We start from the raw sequence: 20929 nt of genomic DNA, 5'->3' as shown, positions 1-20929 counted from the left end.
AACACGTACCGTCAACAAAATATCAACGTTCGCTAGCGGACTGTCCGCCCCAAATAAGGTCCGATAAGGTATACAAAACAGTTTATCTTAATTAACTGCCATTACCTGGACCTGGATCCGACAGCACAGAACTGATGTATAACCAAAGTATCAACACTGACAACATTTCTGTGGTGGTGATATAAAATGTGAATATCTCCGAGTTAAAATATTATGCTCTTTATTAATTAGTCACTGATTCATCAGCAACAAATAGCCGTATTTAAAAAATTTTAATAAGTTTTTGAATAAAAATGATCATAAATTTGTATAATAAATGGGCCTCCGCCAAGGAACTTTGCCATGTTTAAAATCACCGCGGTTCATATTCTGTCAGAGGCATCGCATGAAAAACACACGCTTACCCAACTCAAAGATAACAGCAAGGTTCTGATAAATGTCGAAATAAAATTATAAAAAAATAATAAAATAATAAAACTATTCAACTCAGCAACAATACCAAAGCGTAAAATAGTAAAACGTGGCAGTGTCCAACTCAGTTGGTGCAACGTGCTGCAAAAGAAACAGCGGAAACGGGCATCTACCGCAAACAACGCACCGAATAAACAATTAAAGTCACCAGTCACCACCGGACTATTGCATTATCAGCGGAGAAATTTACACGTATTATACGTCAGATCAATCCCATTTTTCAGTCATTTTAAAATAATTTCGCACAAACCCCCAAAATATAAAACTCTTATGAAGGTAAAGAATAAAAAGAGTAAATTTGGCACAAATTACAACTCATATATTACAACTTTGAACATTTTGGTTGTTTAGATGGTTTTCCTAATAGTCATAATTCAACTCTATTTAACACTGGCTTTGGTAACTCCAAAAGTTTCTCTTCTGCTTTAAGAACTGCTTCGTTCAACGGCTCTACTCGTAGATATGGTACAACATTTTCGTTCAATCGAGATAGCACTGAAACATAATCGGTTTATTTAGGAAGAGGCAAATGATTTTCACAACGTGGTTACCGGCTCACATTGAAAATTGAGAAAATTGACAGGAATATTTTCATGATATTCGATGAAAAAATGGCATTAGTAAGTTAAGATTTCAGTAAATATTAAATTAAGATTTAGTAAGTGAAGATAAATTTTCCACAAACCCATATCACGCTCTTTTGTATGATTGTGTCTCGCTCTCTCGTAGAAAATGATTGTGTCCTTCAGTACGTCTTCCCAAGAGCTAGCCTCAAAGTCGAGATCTGTCTTAGCATGTTCAATGTCTAGTGTGCCCATATGGTTACTAGGATACATGCTGTATGATTCTACTGTCTGCGATTGTTATGTGGTTACTAGGATACATGCTGTATGATTCTACTGTCTGCGATTGTTATATTTTATTAGAGTTACTAGGATACATGCTGTATGATTCTACTGTCTGCGATTGTTATATTTTATTAGAGTTACTAGGATACATGCTGTATGATTCTACTGTCTGCGATTGTTATATTTTATTAGAGTTGAAAAGATCCTCATGTTACTAGGATACATGCTGTATGATTCTACTGTCTGCAATTGTTATATTTTATTAGAGTTACTAGGATACATGCTGTATGATTCTACTGTCTGCGATTGTTATATTTTATTAGAGTTACTAGGATACATGCTGTATGATTCTACTGTCTGCGATTGTTATATTTTATTAGAGTTGAAAAGATCCTCATGTTACTAGGATACATGCTGTATGATTCTACTGTCTGCGATTGTTATGTGGTTACTAGGATACATGCTGTATGATTCTACTGTCTGCGATTGTTATATTTTATTAGAGTTACTAGGATACATGCTGTATGATTCTACTGTCTGCGATTGTTATATTTTATTAGAGTTACTAGGATACATGCTGTATGATTCTACTGTCTGCGATTGTTATATTTTATTAGAGTTGAAAAGATCCTCATGATCAGACGAGCAGTTATAATGAAAAGAAATGTTCAAAAGGGGTTATTTTGAAGTTTTGAATTCAATTGAAAAGTTGAAGAAAAAGAAACTGGATTGCCTCTATGAGCCTATATACAGCGAAGGCATTATGATTAAATAGGGTAAATAGATCTAAATAAAGATCAAAATCTAAATAAATAAGGTTATTAAAACAATTACTAACAGCAGTGTAGTCGGCCCAACAGCTCTCTCCATTTCCAAAGTAAATACACAGTTCCAGTAGGTAGTGGGGCAGAGTGAAGGTTTTCTCCATAGCAATATTGTAAATCTCATTCATCACCCTGCATTTTAAAAGTCATGAAAAACTTTGTGATGCTGATAAATCAACATAATCTATGTGGTACAAACGTGGTTCTCTCTTAACTACTTAATCATAGACCAGCCCCAAAATAGGCACAAAATAGGCACAAAACAGGCACAAAATAGGCACAAAACAGGCACAAAATAGGCACAAAACAGGCACGAACCCTTTTTTGATGACGCTGACGACAGCTTTACCCACGTCATCACCGTACGTCAGAGAGAAAGGTAGGTGCTCGTACTCTCCTGGAACTGGGAATCCAGCTCCGATCAGATCGAAATGCTCACTCCATACCTGAACAAGAACTATTAATACCTGGACAAAAACTATTAATACCTGAACAAGAACTATTAATACCTGAACAAGAACTATTAATACCTGAACAAGAACTATTAATACCTGAACAAGAACTATTAATACCTGAACAAGAACTATTAATACCTGAACAAGAACTATCCATACCTGAACAAGAACTATTAATACCTGGACAAAAACCTGGACAAAAACCTGGACAAAAACCTGAACAAAAACCTGAACAAAAACCTGAACAAAAACCTGAACAAAAACCGTTAATAACTGAACAAAAACTATTAATAGCACCATAGTAGCACAGGAGATGTATTTGCTTTTCATACAGTACGTTCAGTGTAATAGAATGCTGAAGAATAATAGCTGATGATGTATTACCTGGTACTGCCACCATCTGAGAGTGGTGTCACGTGGTCCAATCAGATCCCCGCATCTCAGTATCACGTAGGGTAGTCCACTAGCTATCAGAGCCTCTTCTGAACCAAGCCTGCAATGATCAGAAATATTTTATGGGGATAAAAATGCCTCCTGGATTTTTAAAATTTTAAAAAAAAATGCCTCCTGGATCTCATTCTCTTAAAATCCTGATAATAAAAATGAATACAAACAAAAATGTTCATAACCAATAACGAGCAAAAGGATTGGACAGATTATATTTATTATCAAACATTTTTTTCTTGATTAAAAATTTGAAATCTACAAATTACATAACCCTCAGGTACTTAATTTTCTGTTTACAATTTTCTGTCCACAAGTTTTTAATAAACGAATTATTTAAAGGAATGAATAGTTTCATTGCTGAACTGTTTAATTTACTTCACAAATAAGATTTGTTTTTACTTGTAGTTGTATTAGTAATAATAATGAACAAAATAACCTACATGTTGTGTCCAAAGACGTTGTGTTCACTGTAAGTTTCTTTCAGGAGCGGGTCTTCTGGTCTTACTGCGTCACTTTCTTTCAGAGGCTGAAGTAATTTAAATGAGCAAATTACTAAAATCATAGCGTAATTCATAAACTTAAAGAAATAGGCGAGTAGAAGATAAAATTAACTCAATTTCTCTTGCACTCGGTGCTCTCACTCTCAGCCATATTATGGTCTTAGGAAGATTACGCTGTAGTTCACCCATATTTCAAGGGAGATGTGGGTGGCCAATAAAAACAACACTTACATGTTTAGGATTGTCGCTGACATCATATACAGCAGCGGCACCGACGAATATGTAGACATCAGGATTAAGAGGAGCAAGTACTCTTACTGCTTCTTCCATCAAATCTTTCTTACTAGACGTGAAATCTACGATCGCTTTCACTTTGCTGTTGCCTGGTGATCAGTGGTGGGTAAAACTTAAAAAACTATGGTTAACTTGAACAACTGAGCTTTATAGTTCTAACTTATAATCATGCATAAATATTCAATATCCTTATTTCTAATCAATTCAATAATACAAAAATTTGTTAAAATTAAGAGGCAAACTTTAAAAACTTAAATTCAAATGCAACCTAAAACTTGACTCACCGTTAATAAAGTTCTGAAGCTCAAAACAGCCGTCCAAACCGGAAGCACGGTTGCAGACAACACGTTCGATCTTATCTTCAAACAGTTCATGGTAGTCGTAACGGGGATTGTCATCATTTAGGGCACTAACTGTAAGGAAATATAGTTTAGTTCAAAAAGGAAATGGAGAGGGAGGTAGAAAGAAGAGGTGGGGAGAGGGAGGTAGAGGGGAGAGGAAATGGAGAGGGAGGTAGAGGGAAGAGGTGGGGAGAGGGAGGTAGAGGGAAGAGGTGGGGAGAGGGAGGTAGAGGGGAGAGGTGGGGAGAGGGAGGTAGAAAGAAGAGGTGGGGAGAGGGAGGTAGAGGGGAGAGGAAATGGAGAGGGAGGTAGAGGGAAGAGGTGGGGAGAGGGAGGGAGAGGGGAGAGGAAATGGAGAGGGAGGTAGAGGGAAGAGGTGGGGAGAGGGAGGGAGATGAAAGAGGTTGGGAGAGGGAGGGAGAGGGGAGAGGAAATGGAGAGGGAGGGAGAGGGGAGAGAAAATGGAGAGGGAGGTAGAGGGAAGAGGTGGGGAGAGGGAGGGAGAGGGGAGAGGAAATGGAGAGGGAGGGAGAGGGAAGAGGTGGTGAGAGGGAGGGAGAGGGGAGAGAAAATGGAGAGGGAGGTAGAGGGAAGAGGTGGGGAGAGGGAGGGAGAGGGGAGAGGAAATGGAGAGGGAGGTAGAGGGAAGAGGTGGGGAGAGGGAGGGAGAGGGGAGAGGAAATGGAGAGGGAGGTAGAGGGAAGAGGTGGGGAGAGGGAGGTAGAGGGAAGAGGTGGGGAGAGGGAGGTAGAGGGAAGAGTAGGGGAGAGGGGAGAGGAAATGGAGAGGGAGGTAGAGGGAAGAGGTGGGGAGAGGTGGGGAGAGGGAGGTAGAGGGGAGAGGAAATGGAGAGGGAGGTAGAGGGAAGAGGTGGGGAGAGGGAGGGAGGAGAGGGAGTGAGAAGGAGGTATAGGTCAGAGGTAGGGAGATGGAGATCAGGGATGGTGAGAAGGAGATGGAAGAGGGGAGAGGGGAGAGGGGAGATAATAAAATCGTACCTTGGAATTCTGCGTCCAGAAGAGCGGTGAGTGTTGCTGATCCTGCTAATCCTTGTCCTCCTAACACAAGGACCGTTCCTGATAAAGTTTGATCGTGAGTAAAAAATCGCACAGTAGTGAATTAACTTTAACCGGTAGGGTTTTGTTATTTTAAGTCTCTTAGCAACACAGTCGTGGTATGTTTTGGCCGTAACGCCTCTGTCCGACACAATTATTGGTATGTAATACTGCGGTGGTATAAACGAAACATGAGATAAATTATTTATGATCGAATTACCTTCATCGCAGAGCACAGAACCGAGGAGCAGACAGAGTGTTAACACTGGCAACATTTCTGTGGTGGTAATATAAACCGTTAATCACTTGTAATTACCGTTAATTACTTGTAATAACTATATCAGACTCTTAATTGATTGGCCAATTTGACAGCAAAGCATAATCGTATTTTTGAAGTTTGTAAACATTTAAATTAGTTTATCATACAGGAGTATACTTTTTGGTAAAATCAGCAGGCGTATAAAAAGTAAAATGTACAAAACACTTCGGACTATGAAACCCCTTGCTTAGTGTTACACAAATCAAAAAGACCATTAAAAGTTATGATAAAATCGATAGAAGATGTTCAAAACATGAAACGTGGCGATGTGCAACGTGGCAATGTGAAACGTGGCGAAATGAAATGTGGCCATGTACAGTTTAATTCAGCTAATAGATCAGCGGAAACGGGCAACTACTGAATGTAATGTGTGGTTATAAAAGTATAAAGAAAACAGCGGGTGAAGAAACTAGGTCACGTGGCTCATCACTGAGTGTTATATTGCGGTGCATGGAAGAACTCGCATGTTTACCCAAAAAATCAATAAAAGTGGTATGTTATAAAGTTTAAAACGGCGGTATGCCACTTAACTAAGCAAATACCCTACAAAGTGTAGCAGCGGAAACGGGCCAACCACCGTTAGTATACCAAATAAACAATTAAATTCACCAACCACCCGGAGGACCAATGGATTCGCAGAGTTGCTGAAGAAATGTACACGTAGTCAGATCAATCTCATTTTCCCCTGACACTCTCTCTCAGCCACGTCACTAGGAATTACATATCACTCTTCCACCGGGTACTCACAGCACGCCTCTTACACCGGGCACTCACTACCCTCGCGGGCTTCTACCTGCTGCTATAAATACTTAAATACTGCCCTGAGCCGTAAACTATCGGTTCAATGAAACATGTGCCTACGTAGGGTGAGATTCAAACTCCATAAGTCTGAAAACAGAGCTGTCCTAGCTTGTTACAACTGATAACTGTCGAAAGCCATACCTGAACCACAGGATTAGAATGGGTTTAAAACCATTTTGGGAAGCAATGATTTGGTATTGACACACTGCCCATGAGCCCACATGCTCACTAAGGTTTCCCTAATCAACATGAAGTACTGGTGAAGTGAGAGGTGAGGCCCAGAACCGATAATGGATTATGTACATAGTCAGGTAGTCTGCATGAAGACACATCTATCAAACATTAGAAGTGTACTACCGTGTTTACTTTTAGGCACTCTGCTACCCTGCACTTTGTTATGGTCCTGCTGCATGCTCCTTACAAAGCTACCTATATAGTATCGATTCTTGAATTCTTGTGTTGTAACCTTGGTGCGGCAATATGTTGCTTATTTTTGTATCAACCTGCAGTTTTTGTAGTAGTAGTATATCATAACCTAATAATATGTTATAGGTCATCTCAGTCACATACGCATTCAGTGATTTTGGGAAGTTCTTATATGTTGCTTCTTTTGGTATCTCCTTGCACTTTTTGCAGTTTTCTTATCATATCTAGGTCATCTCAGTCACATACGCATTTAGTGATTTTGGGAAGTTCGCTATCTGTAAGATATTCCTACCTAATTAAGTTATTATGGAACTGTTTTAAATGAGCTCTAGCTGGAGTTTTGCTCCTTCATTCATTCAGTTTTATTTGATTGGAATGAAGGGAAGGTGAAAACTTCTAAATCAGGGTAGAAGTATTATGATGCCAGGATTCATCAAAGAGAATTCTGTAGACATAATCCATCAAAAATTATAAAAGATGTGATCAGACAATTTATAATCGAATTAAAAACCTAAATCGATGCATTTAGCACTATATGCTAGATTTAATGATTACTATATATTCGAGTAACATGGTGGATCAGTGGAAATTTTCACATTTCTTAGAAACTGTGAATTTGATTTTAAGTTTTTAAATGAGTATTTGAGAAACCTTGGTTCCCAAAAATTTGAGCGAGGAAACATTTGAGCGGCTTTCTCGCCCAAATTGTTCTCCCAAATTGTTCAATTATTCGACATTGAAATCCGCTGGAGGTCGTTTATTTCAATGTAAATTCCGAATTTATTCCAACTTAAAGTAAATCTAGCACAACTACTCCAAGGGATTCTCTTGATTCATCTAAAATCCTAAGTGACAGTGTGGCACCTCGCTCAGTTGCATCTATAATAACCCTAGTAAGTGGCACCTATAGTCCCAATCCCATTATGTCAACGTCACACGACTTTGTGATTTTCTATAAAGACCAGGTGTTGACGACCAAGTTGAAGCGCACCTTTGACTCAGAGCAGCTTGATAAATCTTAAAACATTATTTTAATTCTTACTAAAGACACAGAAACTGAGAAACTGTTTGGGTTGAAGGGACCAGGGGAGGTTCAGGCGCGGGCTGGCTCGTACTACTACTCATACTTTACTGCAAAGAGTTACCTGAGGATCTTAGGCTTCAGTGTTCAGAAACACCGAATGAAGATATAACGGAATGATTATAGTCCCGTACTGATGCTCATACTTTACAATTATAGTCACTAATCGCTGCAAAGCAAAGAGAGCCTGGGATTGGTTGAAACGAGTTGACGACCGCCGGACCGGTCATGTTTTAAGGATTTACGGTTTAAAACCTGGATAATCGGGATTCATGTCCAGCATACCTATACCAAGCCTCCACCCTTACCGGCTTTGTTTTCGTGTTTGGTATGGCATGTGGGCTGGTTATAATACACAAATCAATTTAAGTTGTGCGACTTTGTTTATCATTACGTAAAAACGTTGGGACTAAGTTATCTCCGGATTCGGTATTCGGTACTCGGTATTCAGTTCGACCGAATCCCGGGATATTTGGTCAACGAATAATATATTTGGTACAGAATACCAAATATTACAAATATTACAAATATTACTACCGAATATTTGATGATTCGGTAACCCTAGTTAAATAATTTGGAGTCCACTTTCTCTGCTACTTTTTAAACCTTTTTACGTCCCTCGTGTGTATCCTTTGTAAGGCATTAATTGTACTGCTATGGTGTCAACAGAAAACAGTTTCAACACAGCTTTCAATAAAGAACAATTTAGGTTTTGTATTAGTGTCTCAGTTTTATAAAATCATTGACATACGTTGCATGCCACTTTTCGCGCGCGAAGCGCGCGCCGCCGAAGGCTATCGTGATATTTGGATACGAAACATGTATCAATAAAATCATAAAAATAGATTTTACCATCGATATCAGAATTTTATAAATGAGGATTCTCTTGGTAACAGTATCTAAATTCCATTCTGACGCGAGGGCATAAGTACAAACCCACAGCTTTACCGACTGTGATAACAAGGTCCACACAGCTTTTATCTAGACAGTGTGAGGGCGTAGTACTGTGAGATACACACTGGTATTGGGTGTGCTGCACAATGTAGTGCATGATATGGTGATTACACTTCACATGTTGCTATCGTGGGGTTTCTACCGGATAATACTGTTGATCATCATTTTGATACGGACACATCTTTAGTCTTAACAATCATTTCTTCTTGGTACGGACACATCTTTAGTCTTTATACCAATCATTTCAGACGAATTTCGAATTAAATATTATTATTATTTTATTAGTTGTGGGTAGCGTCAGTTTTATAGAGTTTTGTGGAATGACGATTATAGACTCCATTCTCTGTCTCAGACTGAGACAGAGCAGTGGAGTCTTATAATATCTTGTTACTGTTCTGCACTGCAACTATATAATCTAATCACGGACAATGGACGAAATGACGCTGCTGCCTGATGATGGATGACTTTATTACTTCTAGCTCTTTTTAAAAGTTTTGTTAAAATTTAAAAGCTTATTATTGGACACTATTAATGGAACTTCGGAGTTAATCAGGTCAAACATTGACTCGATAACTAAATTTAATTTTAATAATGAAATTTTGCATTGTATTTTGATTTGTCTGGCTTGCATTCTTACTCCAGAAATGACATACCGAAAAGCTGCTTGGAATTTTTGTTTAATTTTCAATTACTCGAAGTTACGTATGAAATATTACTCATCACCTTGATATAATTGTATAATGATGGTCATTTGATATTCGATCGTTGCGCTAAGTTTGGTTAATGGTCCGTCTTTGGTTGATTATTGAGTCTATAAGTCTATAATACTATTTTCGCCACTTAGCTAGACTCTAGAGCGTGAATTGTTTAGATTCTCATTCAGTTTGCCAGTTTTCCATAGTACATTTTTGTAAATAATAAAGCATCAAGTTGCATTTGTGCATATTATTCTTATCAGAATTCGAGAATTGACGGAGGGAAAGATTTCGGTTTATAGTTATACAGTTATACGCTGTAAGTGTACTTGAACTTCGCTTAGTCACAATCTTTATCAATATCGCATCACTTGTCCGAGGCTCTCGATGTACATCTTCAGACAACCGTACGATGTTGCACTGTAATTGCAATGCTTTAGATTGTTAAGTCAATACTATACAAGTGTACACGAATAATTGAAATCATTTCATCAATTTCAAATTGCATTTATGGGACCATAATTAAAACGATAAATTTCAATATAATTTTTCAGTAGAACAATTTTTAATTTGTTACAAGGTAAAAATAACTACGAAATTCAAAAATTCAAAAATAAAGAATAAAATTAGCTGAATTTTACACGGGAAATAAACCAATATAATTTTTCAGTAGAATAATTTTTAAGTTGTTAAAAAGTTGTTACAAGGTAAAACTAACTACGAAATTAAAAAAATTGAAAGCAAAGAATAAAATTAACTGAATTTAACACGGGAAATAAACCAGTCTGTTTACCAATATCCATCACAGTTTCCAGCTCCCTGCCTACAGCTCAACTTACTCCGATCAGGCTCCAAACACTTTGCACTCCCCACGTCCTCACACCCTACCACATCTCCCTTACACCCTACAAACCCAAAGAACCACTGCTTAGAACACCTGCAATTAGCCCGGTTCATAAAACAAAAATATTATCCAATAATTGCGGTAATAGGCTTATCTGTTGTTCCGTAGGCCAAATGACAACCAAAAAAATGTTGAAGCTTCAACTCCTACCGGAACCCTTCCCCCATGCCACGCCCATTTTTTTCATCAATTTTTAACAGGTAAAAATCTTAATTTGTTACCTGCAAGCAGATCCTGCTACTGATCCCAGCTCGTCTATCCTACAGCCATGTCTCTGCTTCTCGCAACCACAGTCCCCAATATCTGTAACTAAATTCTCTCGTCCAGCAGTAGCTCCGCAGATGGTATCCTCTGTAGCTCAAACGATTATAATAATTAACGATTTAACGATCCAAAAGTCAAATTACAATGGTTATTTCTGACCCAACAGAAAAAGTAATACTACCCAAAAGTTAAAAAGCATCTTACTATATATAAAGCGAGACGATATTGAATTGATGTATAGCCAAAACGAGTTCGTTAGTGTTCTCCTTGGTAATTTCAAGTTTTAAAGTTTAATATATATATTTATTTATCCGTGCCATTTTACTGACACCACGGCATCAACTTTAACGCGAAATTCTGCAAAAAACTGTAAAAGATATACAACTGAAACTTTTTTGACTGGGTCAAATGCTTTAATGGCCTCCAAATCAGCATGAAAAAATAAAAAATTGGCCAAGAAATAGGAGTTTTAGGGCCCAAAATTTGGTACCCCAAGTGGTGTCAAAAACGCGAATTAAATAAGTAATATTGTTTTAGTCTTGACACCATTTTAGGGTTACACGGGTTCCTGCTAGTTATTATAAAATTTAAAAACTCCATAACGAACAAAGAAATACCTGTAGTGTACAGCTCGTGACCCTTTCTTTTAGCCCAGTCCACTAGTTGTTTTATGTTGTTGGAAATGAGACCTCTGGCTCCGTAGCTGTAGTATTTCTCGTATTCTCCAGTTTTGTCCAATGTCCAGATGATCATGTCGCTGATCACTCCTCGGGCTTTATTGACTCGTCCCAGTACAGCTTCATCTTCGTAGCCAATCAACCATTTCAGGCATCTGAAAATACCCGTCGAGGCTATTTTATTGGGGTACTTCAAGTCGGCTAGAAACTCCAATCCGTCTTTAAAGTCTGTATGCCAGTCATAACCGATGAAGAGCTGGTCTTTGAAAGGTGATTTGCTCGCCGTTGCGGCCACTGACTTCAAATAATCCTCGTTAGCTGCCCCAATAAGTACAATTCCTTTATAACCCTGAGTTAGAACAACTTCCTCCAGCATGGTAACCATGTTAACTCCTGCTTGTTCTATTAAACTATCCGGGACTTCGTCCACCTTGCTGTCAATATACAACATGGCAACTTGTCCCATCTTTTTGTGGGACATGAAATACCCCAGGACTTCTTTGGACGGACGAGCATTCTCACACACATCAAACTTGCAGACCTCAGCTGAGCTAGAGCATTTGCAGTCACAAAGCCAATCATGGTAGAAATCTGCCGGGGTACCGGTTACGTCAAATGTCAGATCCATTTCCAAGCCATTAGCGCCAGCATTCAAGGAATAGTCGAGATTTTCTTCGTTATTGACCATGTGGGAGATAGCCCATAGTTTGTCAGCACACGTTATCTTCGTCTCTAAAATAACGAATATAATAGAGGTAATCGATTAAAATGGATTAATTATACAAATATATGAAGTCATTAATTTTTACTATCATTGTAAGGTCACATCTTCGAGTCCATTCCTTCATAATTAATGTGGATTTAAATAATAAAACATTCATTAAACGAGGCTTTCCCTTTAAAAGTTCCAAGAATTTAATTCATGTTTTCCAATTCGAAGAGAATACACATTTTTTATATATTCATTATTTAGCTAATTAATTTCGATAAAGAAACCTATAAGTTATCTTATTTACCTGTGTAGCCCTTGGCATGGACTACAAGGAGACATCCCAAGAAAATGAATACAAATCTGTTCTTCATCATCATTAATCACATGTACTGAGATTCACATGATAAATTCCTATGTATGGGATTATACTGAACAAACATGAAGCAAAACATATTGTGTTGAGGCAAATAACGAAGAATAAGATCAGATAATTATAAATATATAGTTCACAAACAAATAAAAGACACTAGACACAATGAGTTAAGATACCCCATGAGTTAAGTGCGTATGTAATTATAGGAAAGTTATGTGAACTATACATCTTGACGACATGCCAATTAGTGACCGAAGTAGTGAACACTGTAAAATAAATAAAGTAGGGTTTGACCTAATAACTGAACAACCTGAAGTCTGTAGACTTTATAACCATACTCTACCTCACTCAATGTGATGATTCTGACCATTTCAATGCCCAATATGAGCGTTTAGCTCCAATTAGAAGCTGAGATATCCTGAAATAAGTGTGATAATTGTTACTCGCGAGACCGCAAAAGGGTGTGGTCATATAACTCATCAAACTTAAGTGTGAGGACTTCGAAATCATGTTATACCTCCCTAAATATGTTGATTCTGACCATTTTCATACCGAAGTTGATTTCTTTTCTCCAATCAGAAGTTGAGATATGTGGGTTTTGATATCGCAAAAGCGCCAAAAAAGGGCGTTGTCAATTGCGCAAAACTACCCCATATTCAGAAAGTCTACCCAAGCCAAATTTGTTTCTGAGGGGTCCCTTGAGCTGTTCCAGGTCTCAAACCTCGGAGCGAAAGACGTGTCTACGGGCATATTCGCAGATCTTTGATTATTACTTTAGCAGATCCTTAACGGGTGATACTCGTAAAATATCTGTTCCATATATTGGACGTCGACGAGTCCAACTCGGCGCGCGTCCTGGTAGGTTGTAAACCTACAAGCAGATCCTTGATTATTACTAAATATGCGAAATAATTTATTGGCTACTCGACCTAGCTAAAAACTGAAATATAACAAGAATATCTCAATAATACTATAATATGTTAATGGGCACGCGGCTATAACCTCTGCCTGAGATGTAAGGAAACTACTGCGAACGCTATAACAGTGTAAAGTATTGTATTTTAGTAACATTAACAATGTTTTGTTAACAAGTAAATATTAACACCCCCAACTGAACCGTCTTTTTCGTGAGGGTGATATTTGTATTTGAGGGACCACATGCAAAACTGGTATATCTGAACATATACCAATTTTGCGCAGGTAGCACATAGTCTTCAGGGTGAACAGGTGCATCTTTGGAACTTTTTTTGAACAATTTTGAAGAAATTTTTGAAAAAAAGTGAAATTTTATTTTTCCAAAACTGGTATACGTTACAATATACCGTTTCAGCTTTTAACAATCATGAAAACAAAATGGTATATCTGCAGATATACCACCTTCAAGAAACTTATCTTCTATAAAACCGGTATATCTATACACATTTTATAGACTTTAGCCAACCCAAATGGTATATCTTCAGATATACCATTCTCAGTCAAATTATTTTATTGTTAATAGTATAGAAAAAATGGTATATCGTGAGATATACCAGTTTGGAATAATTCTAGTTTTAAAAATGGTATATAGACAGATATACCATTTTTTAGAAGTGTGTTTTACACATGATATAGAATCTTATAAATCAGTAAAATACATTTATCTCAAAACTATCAAAAACAGATATACCAGTTTTCACTGTTCTATTATACCTTGTATTACTATTAATTATCAGTTGTGTGGGCTCACGACAATCATTGCAATTATGTACAATTCCCAATTCCACGAGCTTCTGAGGGAGTGACCATGTATATAACTCAAATATACCTTATCGGACGTTATTTTACCGGACATTGCGTGGACGGACATAATTTTGAACGGACATTTAAATGAACGATCAGTATTTAATTTAACTACGTTATCGGACTTTATTCGAACTTTAGGTCTAGCTAGTGACTTGAGCAGATCTCTCAAAAGAATACATTTATTATATACATCAACAAAATTTCGAGTCGTGAAACCCTTTTTTGCGGTAATGTTTTAACAACCACCATTTTTACTTTTACATTGCGCATTTTAAATCGCGCTTTTTTTCAAAAGTTCGATACGACATTTAGCAAATATTATATCAGTATAATTACTATTATAAGCCATGCGGGCAAATTGTATCCAAGGACTGTAAAAAGCCATTATATGTGATCTCTCTAAAATTTTCGAAAAGAACTGCTACAATCACGAGTAGTAGCTAAATAGGTAGTGTTAAAACTTTTAGTTGTTTATAAAAACAAAAAGAGTCACCCGACTATAATGTGCCACAACTCGGTAAATTACTAATTGAGGAACGTTTATTCATGTTTTTTCCGCTCTTTTTTAACTAAATGATAAAATTGCGTGTTTACATTTTTTAACGATTAAATTTATATAAATAAATTGAATATTAAAACCCCAATATAAGGCGCACCGATCAGAACTATTATTCCTTTTAAGTTTAACTTTCTAGATAGATTGGTTACTACTTACTGCTACTCAGCTAGAAACCAATGGCTGTCATTGTCATGTGCTGAAGTAAATTCGGTCCAGTGCTTTTGGCGCATTATATATTATAGCACATAACGCTTCTGTGCTATAAGAATGATGCTTTTTAATAAAGTTACGGAATTTCGGTCACGGATCTATTTCCTTCCTTCCCAATCCCTGTCACAAAATGTATTCGAGTATATTCTAAAGTAGGGGATGGGTATCACGACTGTCAAAATAAATCACATGGTCAGTATAACTGGTAAAAAATGCAACTTCAACTGTCAGAATAGATTCAGTATTTAAAAACAGATGACTGCTATTATTATAGTGCCAGTTTTCACGCAATTGCATGTTATACTTATTCTCAGTAGCACTGAGCACAGATCTCCACATCTTACTAATACTATCTGCAAAGTTTCAAGAAAATCGTATAGTAATTACTAATTAGTAGGATCTCCAAATATAATTATAAACTTGCGAACCGGTGCGAACCGACCACCGATTTGAATTTGAAATATTTTCTTGTGTTTGAAGTGATATCTAAAAGTTAGCAAATTCGCTCAAACTTGCACAGATTATCCGTCTCATAGCAATTTTATTATTTGCAAGAAAATCGTATAGTAGGATCTCGTTGATACATGTTGTACCTAACCCCTTTTCGCGCGCCGGCCGGAGAGAGGCTTTATACAACGTGTAGCACTTATTACTTATTGTATTATAGTTATAGGATCTCGAGGTAATCGACTTTCGTCAAAATTTGTTCCGCGGAACGAACGGAACAGAAATTCAAAGACCGCTTCGAAGGACATTTTTATTTCTATGAGAACATTTAAAAGAATGAAATATGTTTCAGATCAGCTATAATTTTTGTCAGACGCTGCCGGATCCATCATCTCAGTTCGGTGGAGAGGGTGCATGCTGATTTCTAAGCCGTACAAATATAATTCCAGCTTTGTGTATATTGTATATGACAAATATGAAGGTTGTAAAAGCACACGGCACCCTTTGAACCAATCCTACCAATGATACTGCGTAGATCCCACAAATTAAGCTGTATAAAACTATTTCATTGAGTAATCTGAAGATTTGTTTCTTAAATCTTTTAATGGCGATCAACGATGTTAGTAATGGCATGTATTGATCGAATAAAATAGTTCGGTAAACGCTATTATATGTATAGTAGGTTATTCCATTGGAACCATTGACGACATTACCGGCTTGTCGGATTCTGTTACGTCATCAAACTTTACCTTATACGTTCACAGTTCTCATCAAATTATAACTAGCAATTTTATCCGGCTTCTATGTAATTTTTCAAGGGCATGACCAATCGAGTTTCCGGTGTCGGTTTTACCCACTAAAGTTTTTTTAAATGAATATAACCGACTACCAACTAGGAAATTGGGCAAATATGATTACCGGATATGTTTAAACAAAATGGCATCACTACATCGGATCCTGATTCCTGACTCACCTAAGTTTTTTTTTGTTCTGTGCCACTGCCAGGTTTAATCTTCTTCAATAACGCAGTACACTTTCCCTGGACAAGGTTTCCTTGACTAAAGATCTTATCAGATACCTTGGTTAAGCTGATTAGATCATACTGCATACTTGTAGAAAGATATAATTTGTTTATTTTCAAATGGCATTGTCTCGTATCATGACAATTGTTGTCAAAATTACATCATTAATCGTCTCTGCAGAATTCCGTGAGACTTTACAGATTTTTCTAACAATGATGCGATCGACAACGGAAATCTTAAAATAGCATAATCCTATTTGTTATTGCGCAACGTCCGTTTACTTTGTGAAAACTATTGGTAATATGTTGACCAGTTAATAGAACTTTTATGCTTTTTTTCAGTTTATTTGATTTTTGAGTTCCCCACAATCCAGTGTGTGCCGCTATATCCATCTTACCTGGGGACCTCAGGCTATCATGTTCATAAACATAGAGATTCGGCGGAATGACAGGCTGAGCGCGGCCCAGTAATATCCATCGGATCTCCGAGAGTATCCAATTCCGTATGATGATGTTATTTTTTGAATAAGGTGAGAAGTATTTACAAGCTTCCCTATTATTGCTGTTAGATCTGTGTGATAGACAGTGCAAAAGTCAGGAATTTTTGAAGATTGTTAGTCTAGTGTAGTAAATTATAGTTATCATTGGTGATATGTATCCAACCCCACGTCCGGAGTCTGTTCGTGACCCATCTAGGACCCAGATTCTGGGTGATTGCCTCGCTGGGGGTATTGTCTATGATGTTTTGCAGTACCTAAGTCTTTGTATTTGCAGTGTTGATCTTTGCGCCAGGAGTTGTTAAGGTAAAGTAACATTCCAGTATATTGGTCGGTTTTGATAGATTTCTCTATTCGAACCGGTATTTGAAGATCTATGATGAATTGTTTATTCATGGTGGTTTGATCTATAATTATATAATTATATAATTATAATTATCGTCCCTTTTTTCCCAGAGGTGGGACCCAGATTGTGGGAAGCACTAAGCATCTGATAGTCTCGCTGGGGATAATGTAAATTATGGTTTGCAGTAAGTCTCCGTATTCAGTGCTTCAGTGTTGTTTGCACCAGGAGTTGTACTTGTAAAAACCGGCTGAAGTACGCTTGCATTCTAGCTGCTCCATCTTTGATACTAGATATCTGTCGTGTCAGTGATATGGCTTAGTGCGTTTAAGGGAGTGCTACCAGACATAATTCTAAGTACCATTATGATCTACTACTCTGCTGGGTCGTAAAACCTTGTTAAAAGATAGTATTAGTAAGATCTAATTGTAATTGAGTTTGATAACAAAAGATCAATGTTTCCGATGCTTTATTGGAACCTGATCCCATTGGGATCAGGTTCCAATAAAGCATTGGGATCATCCCAACCAAACCCATTATCATATAATCCCTCTAAAAGTGTTTAAAAGTTGCGAGGGAGCTGCAGTACGTGCAAAACGGGACAAATATTTTAGCAAAGTTCTCACTTCACTGGTGTTACCGCCTAACTAACACTCTTTTACTGCAGAAAACTTATCCTTAACCGTGGCATTATATTTCTCATTTCTTAATAACGTTGTGATTTATTGTTGCGAAGATTTTGGCAGAAATAATGTGTGCTTGAATTATGAATATCTCGTTATCTTATGTCTATTGGCTGGGTATAAATTTGTAGTGTGGGGAAAAAGACTATGCTGTATTAAAATTACATTGGTGATTGGATCGTTATTTTTCATTAAGTTAAGTTTGAACTGAAATCTGGATATTCTCATATTTTACGGAGATATCGTGTTACGTTAAAATATCATGTAGATCCGTCTCTTTAACTCTCAACTCTTCCAGAAAAATAACCTACAATCTTCCGCCTACAAATCACTCAGCTCTCCAAGTACTTCCGTATGATTTCCAAACAGCTCCTTCACACATGAAGCAACTAGCACCTGGAAGTAGCCGTGAAATGTTGTTTGGAGCTCGTTAGTGGTCCGAGTCAGTGACTAGAAATATTTCATTATCTTAACAAGTCTCCGTAGCCGGGATAATAAGGTGGTTAATTTACTTCCTATGAGTCTGCTACAGGATCTCTGTGCAGGATAATGTGTGATTTCTAGTCGGCTTCCACTTGACATCCACCCTAACTGACTGTAACTTGATTATCTGGATCGCTTTTACTGTGTTTTACTATAGAGGAGACAGTGGCCTGTCTCCGCTATTGTGTTTTTGTGGCCCCGCCTAAATCATTTAGGGCGCGCTGGCCTCTGGTTACTAATGATGTCTCTTGTACAGTTACATTACCGTTTGTTGTTAGACGTTTTAATCCTGATCTTCATAATATTTTTTTTTCCTTGTAATCATGTCCATGAGGATTATTCAAACCTGTTTTTTAAACTTTTATTTAAATCTTCCCGCTTTTATCAACTTCTCGACAAATTTTATTTAGATCTTCCTGTTTTTATCAACTTGTCGTCAACTTTTATTTAGATCTTCCTGTTTTTATCAATTTTTCGTCAATTATTACTAAGTACTATACCCGCATCGGTTTAACGTCTTTTATAACGTCTTCAATAGTAGCTATCATGATTTTATTAAGTTATTAATAGCATGATTGAGCACGAAATTGATCAACTACTAAAAGTTACTCTGAGGAATTAATAAATTCACTTTTGGCTGCTTGTAGCCTGTTGTTTAGCAATGTATTCAAAATATTCATCGTTTAACAGGTACCTGGTACACGCTAGTTACAGTGGCTCCAGTTATTGCAGGATGTTATTTTAAAATCTTATGATGATCTCAAACACTTTCTCGCTCGCACATTAGGATTTGTGTGATCATTTTGCAAATTATGATGATAATGAGGTATTATAATTAAGTCTAATTTAATAATGAATTCTTAATTGTTTCTTAGAAATATGTCTCGATAAAAACATGATCATACAATATGAATAAGTAAAAATTGTTACAATCATAATTTGTGATCAAATTACGCTAAAATTTATCCGTATATTATTTTTAGGCCGGATATGAAACAGACACTCTTTAGAAAATAGCTGTTTCGATCTATATATACTATATATCTTCGTTACACATATTGCAGACGAACCTTCTATTTCTCAATAGTAATTTTGAATAGGTCCAGGAAAAAGTACATGCAGTCCGATTAATTTTTACATCAATGAAAAGGATTTGTCTGATAGTAAAGGCGCCGAGAAGTTGCAGTTCATGAATACGTAGGTCTATAATTAGAATGGAAATACAATGATTCGATCCTCTGCCCAGTTGGAAATTCTACAGAAATGAAAAAGAATCATATTCTACAGTCAAACCGTTCTTTATAATATATAATATAATAATATAATAAAATATTCATAGTATGGGTATCACACCGTAGGAAGATATTAGACATTAGACAATTTGGCCTCAAGATTTATATGATTTGTCCGGGTTTTTGAGTGAGAATTAGCGGGATGACCCGGGTTATAAAATAAACTTTATTATTATCAAAACAAGTTGAATTGTATTCCGTTGTCATGGGAAAACTGGGGGCACTCAGTGATGTCTTGAGTTAGATCCGCGGGGTCTGTCTGAATTGTAAACGTTTTCGTGCCATGTCTATTATATTTATTGATAATTGATAAATGTTGGGTACATAGTGATTTGCTTTCTTTTCTTTGTTTTGTTCAGTGAGCAGGCTTGCCACATAGGACGGGGGGTCCGAACGTTTAGGCAGCTAGGTTGTGGTACACTATATGTTGTGGTACACACTCAACTATAGGTAGTCAGTGAGTCCGAAAATCTCCAAAAGAGAGATGTCATCAGACTTCAGAGTGTGAGCCACTGCCTGACTAACATGTGGATCGAGTTCGCTAGACTCATTCTTCACTTGAATTTTAGTGCATACCTATCATTTACAATTTATCTTGCAGTAATCAACACAGCTATCCTACTACACATAAAACAATTCGATATATTATATAGTTTTTTGAAGTTAAAAAAAAGTTATACATTCATACATAATATGACATCAACTTTACATTTTCAGTGGTATATCTCTCACGATTTTCACGGAAAAAGTTTAACACGAAATTCTGTAAAAACTGTTAGAGATATATATCAAAGAACAATTTTTTTATGTCGAATGCTTTTATGGCCTTTTGACTGCAGTATCAAGAAATACAAAATTGGCCACAAATTCCATGCTCAAATATCTCGCGGTAAAATTTATGCACCCCAAAGTTTTGTTACCTTCGTTTTCTGTACGTGTTATAACCTATATACGAAGGTATAGCCGGAACATTTTTGGCAATTTATTCAATATGATTATCTTGCAAAAAACGAATTATTACAGTTAAAATAAATCCGGGTGCTTTCAGCTCCATCTTTTTCAATGTCGTGTCAAATTGTAATTGACTTATTCTTGCTCACTCTCCTCTGCGCTATTTAAGATTTTCTCTAGTGATTAAATCAACCTTGTAAGCTGAGTCCAGACACTGCAC

The 20929-nt window shown here is 36.9% G+C and overlaps 2 protein-coding genes across 4 annotated transcripts in view; both read right to left on the bottom strand.

The window, feature by feature from the left end:
* LOC134825333 (uncharacterized) overlaps positions 1-20929 on the bottom strand; it is a 52153-nt gene that overhangs the window by 6714 nt on the left and 24510 nt on the right. Inside the window, exons 1-11 of one of the 3 annotated variants that reach the window (XM_063837508.1) lie at positions 13918-13927; positions 5456-5514; positions 5179-5256; positions 4124-4252; positions 3777-3928; positions 3486-3571; positions 2983-3091; positions 2462-2589; positions 2158-2275; positions 1157-1325; positions 740-966 (exon numbers count right to left, since the gene is read on the bottom strand). In XM_063837508.1, the coding sequence (XP_063693578.1) occupies positions 839-966; positions 1157-1325; positions 2158-2275; positions 2462-2589; positions 2983-3091; positions 3486-3571; positions 3777-3928; positions 4124-4252; positions 5179-5256; positions 5456-5510 (1152 nt within the window). In that variant the 5' untranslated portion in view covers positions 5511-5514; positions 13918-13927 and the 3' untranslated portion in view covers positions 740-838. Of the gene's footprint in view, positions 1-105; positions 171-739; positions 967-1156; positions 1326-2157; positions 2276-2461; positions 2590-2982; positions 3092-3485; positions 3572-3776; positions 3929-4123; positions 4253-5178; positions 5257-5455; positions 5515-13917; positions 13928-20929 lie in introns of those variants that run through there. The other 2 variants (XM_063837507.1, XM_063837506.1) reach the window with 2 other exon arrangements.
* LOC134825187 (dermonecrotic toxin LspiSicTox-betaIE1ii-like) lies at positions 10049-12459 on the bottom strand. The gene is made up of 4 exons (XM_063837337.1): positions 12373-12459; positions 11297-12088; positions 10637-10766; positions 10049-10448 (listed from the first exon to the last, which is right to left on the bottom strand). Exons 1-4 carry the CDS (start codon positions 12443-12445, stop codon positions 10301-10303), a joined length of 1143 nt encoding a protein of 380 aa, XP_063693407.1. The 5' UTR covers positions 12446-12459; the 3' UTR covers positions 10049-10300.

The sequence above is a fragment of the Bolinopsis microptera genome, chromosome 13 (genome assembly GCF_026151205.1).
Source record: "Bolinopsis microptera isolate Bmic1 chromosome 13, MBARI_Bmic_1.0, whole genome shotgun sequence".
NCBI classification, from domain to species: domain Eukaryota; kingdom Metazoa; phylum Ctenophora; class Tentaculata; order Lobata; family Bolinopsidae; genus Bolinopsis; species Bolinopsis microptera.
Note: the sequence above shows the minus strand (reverse complement) of the source record. Positions and strands in the feature narration are given on the sequence as shown.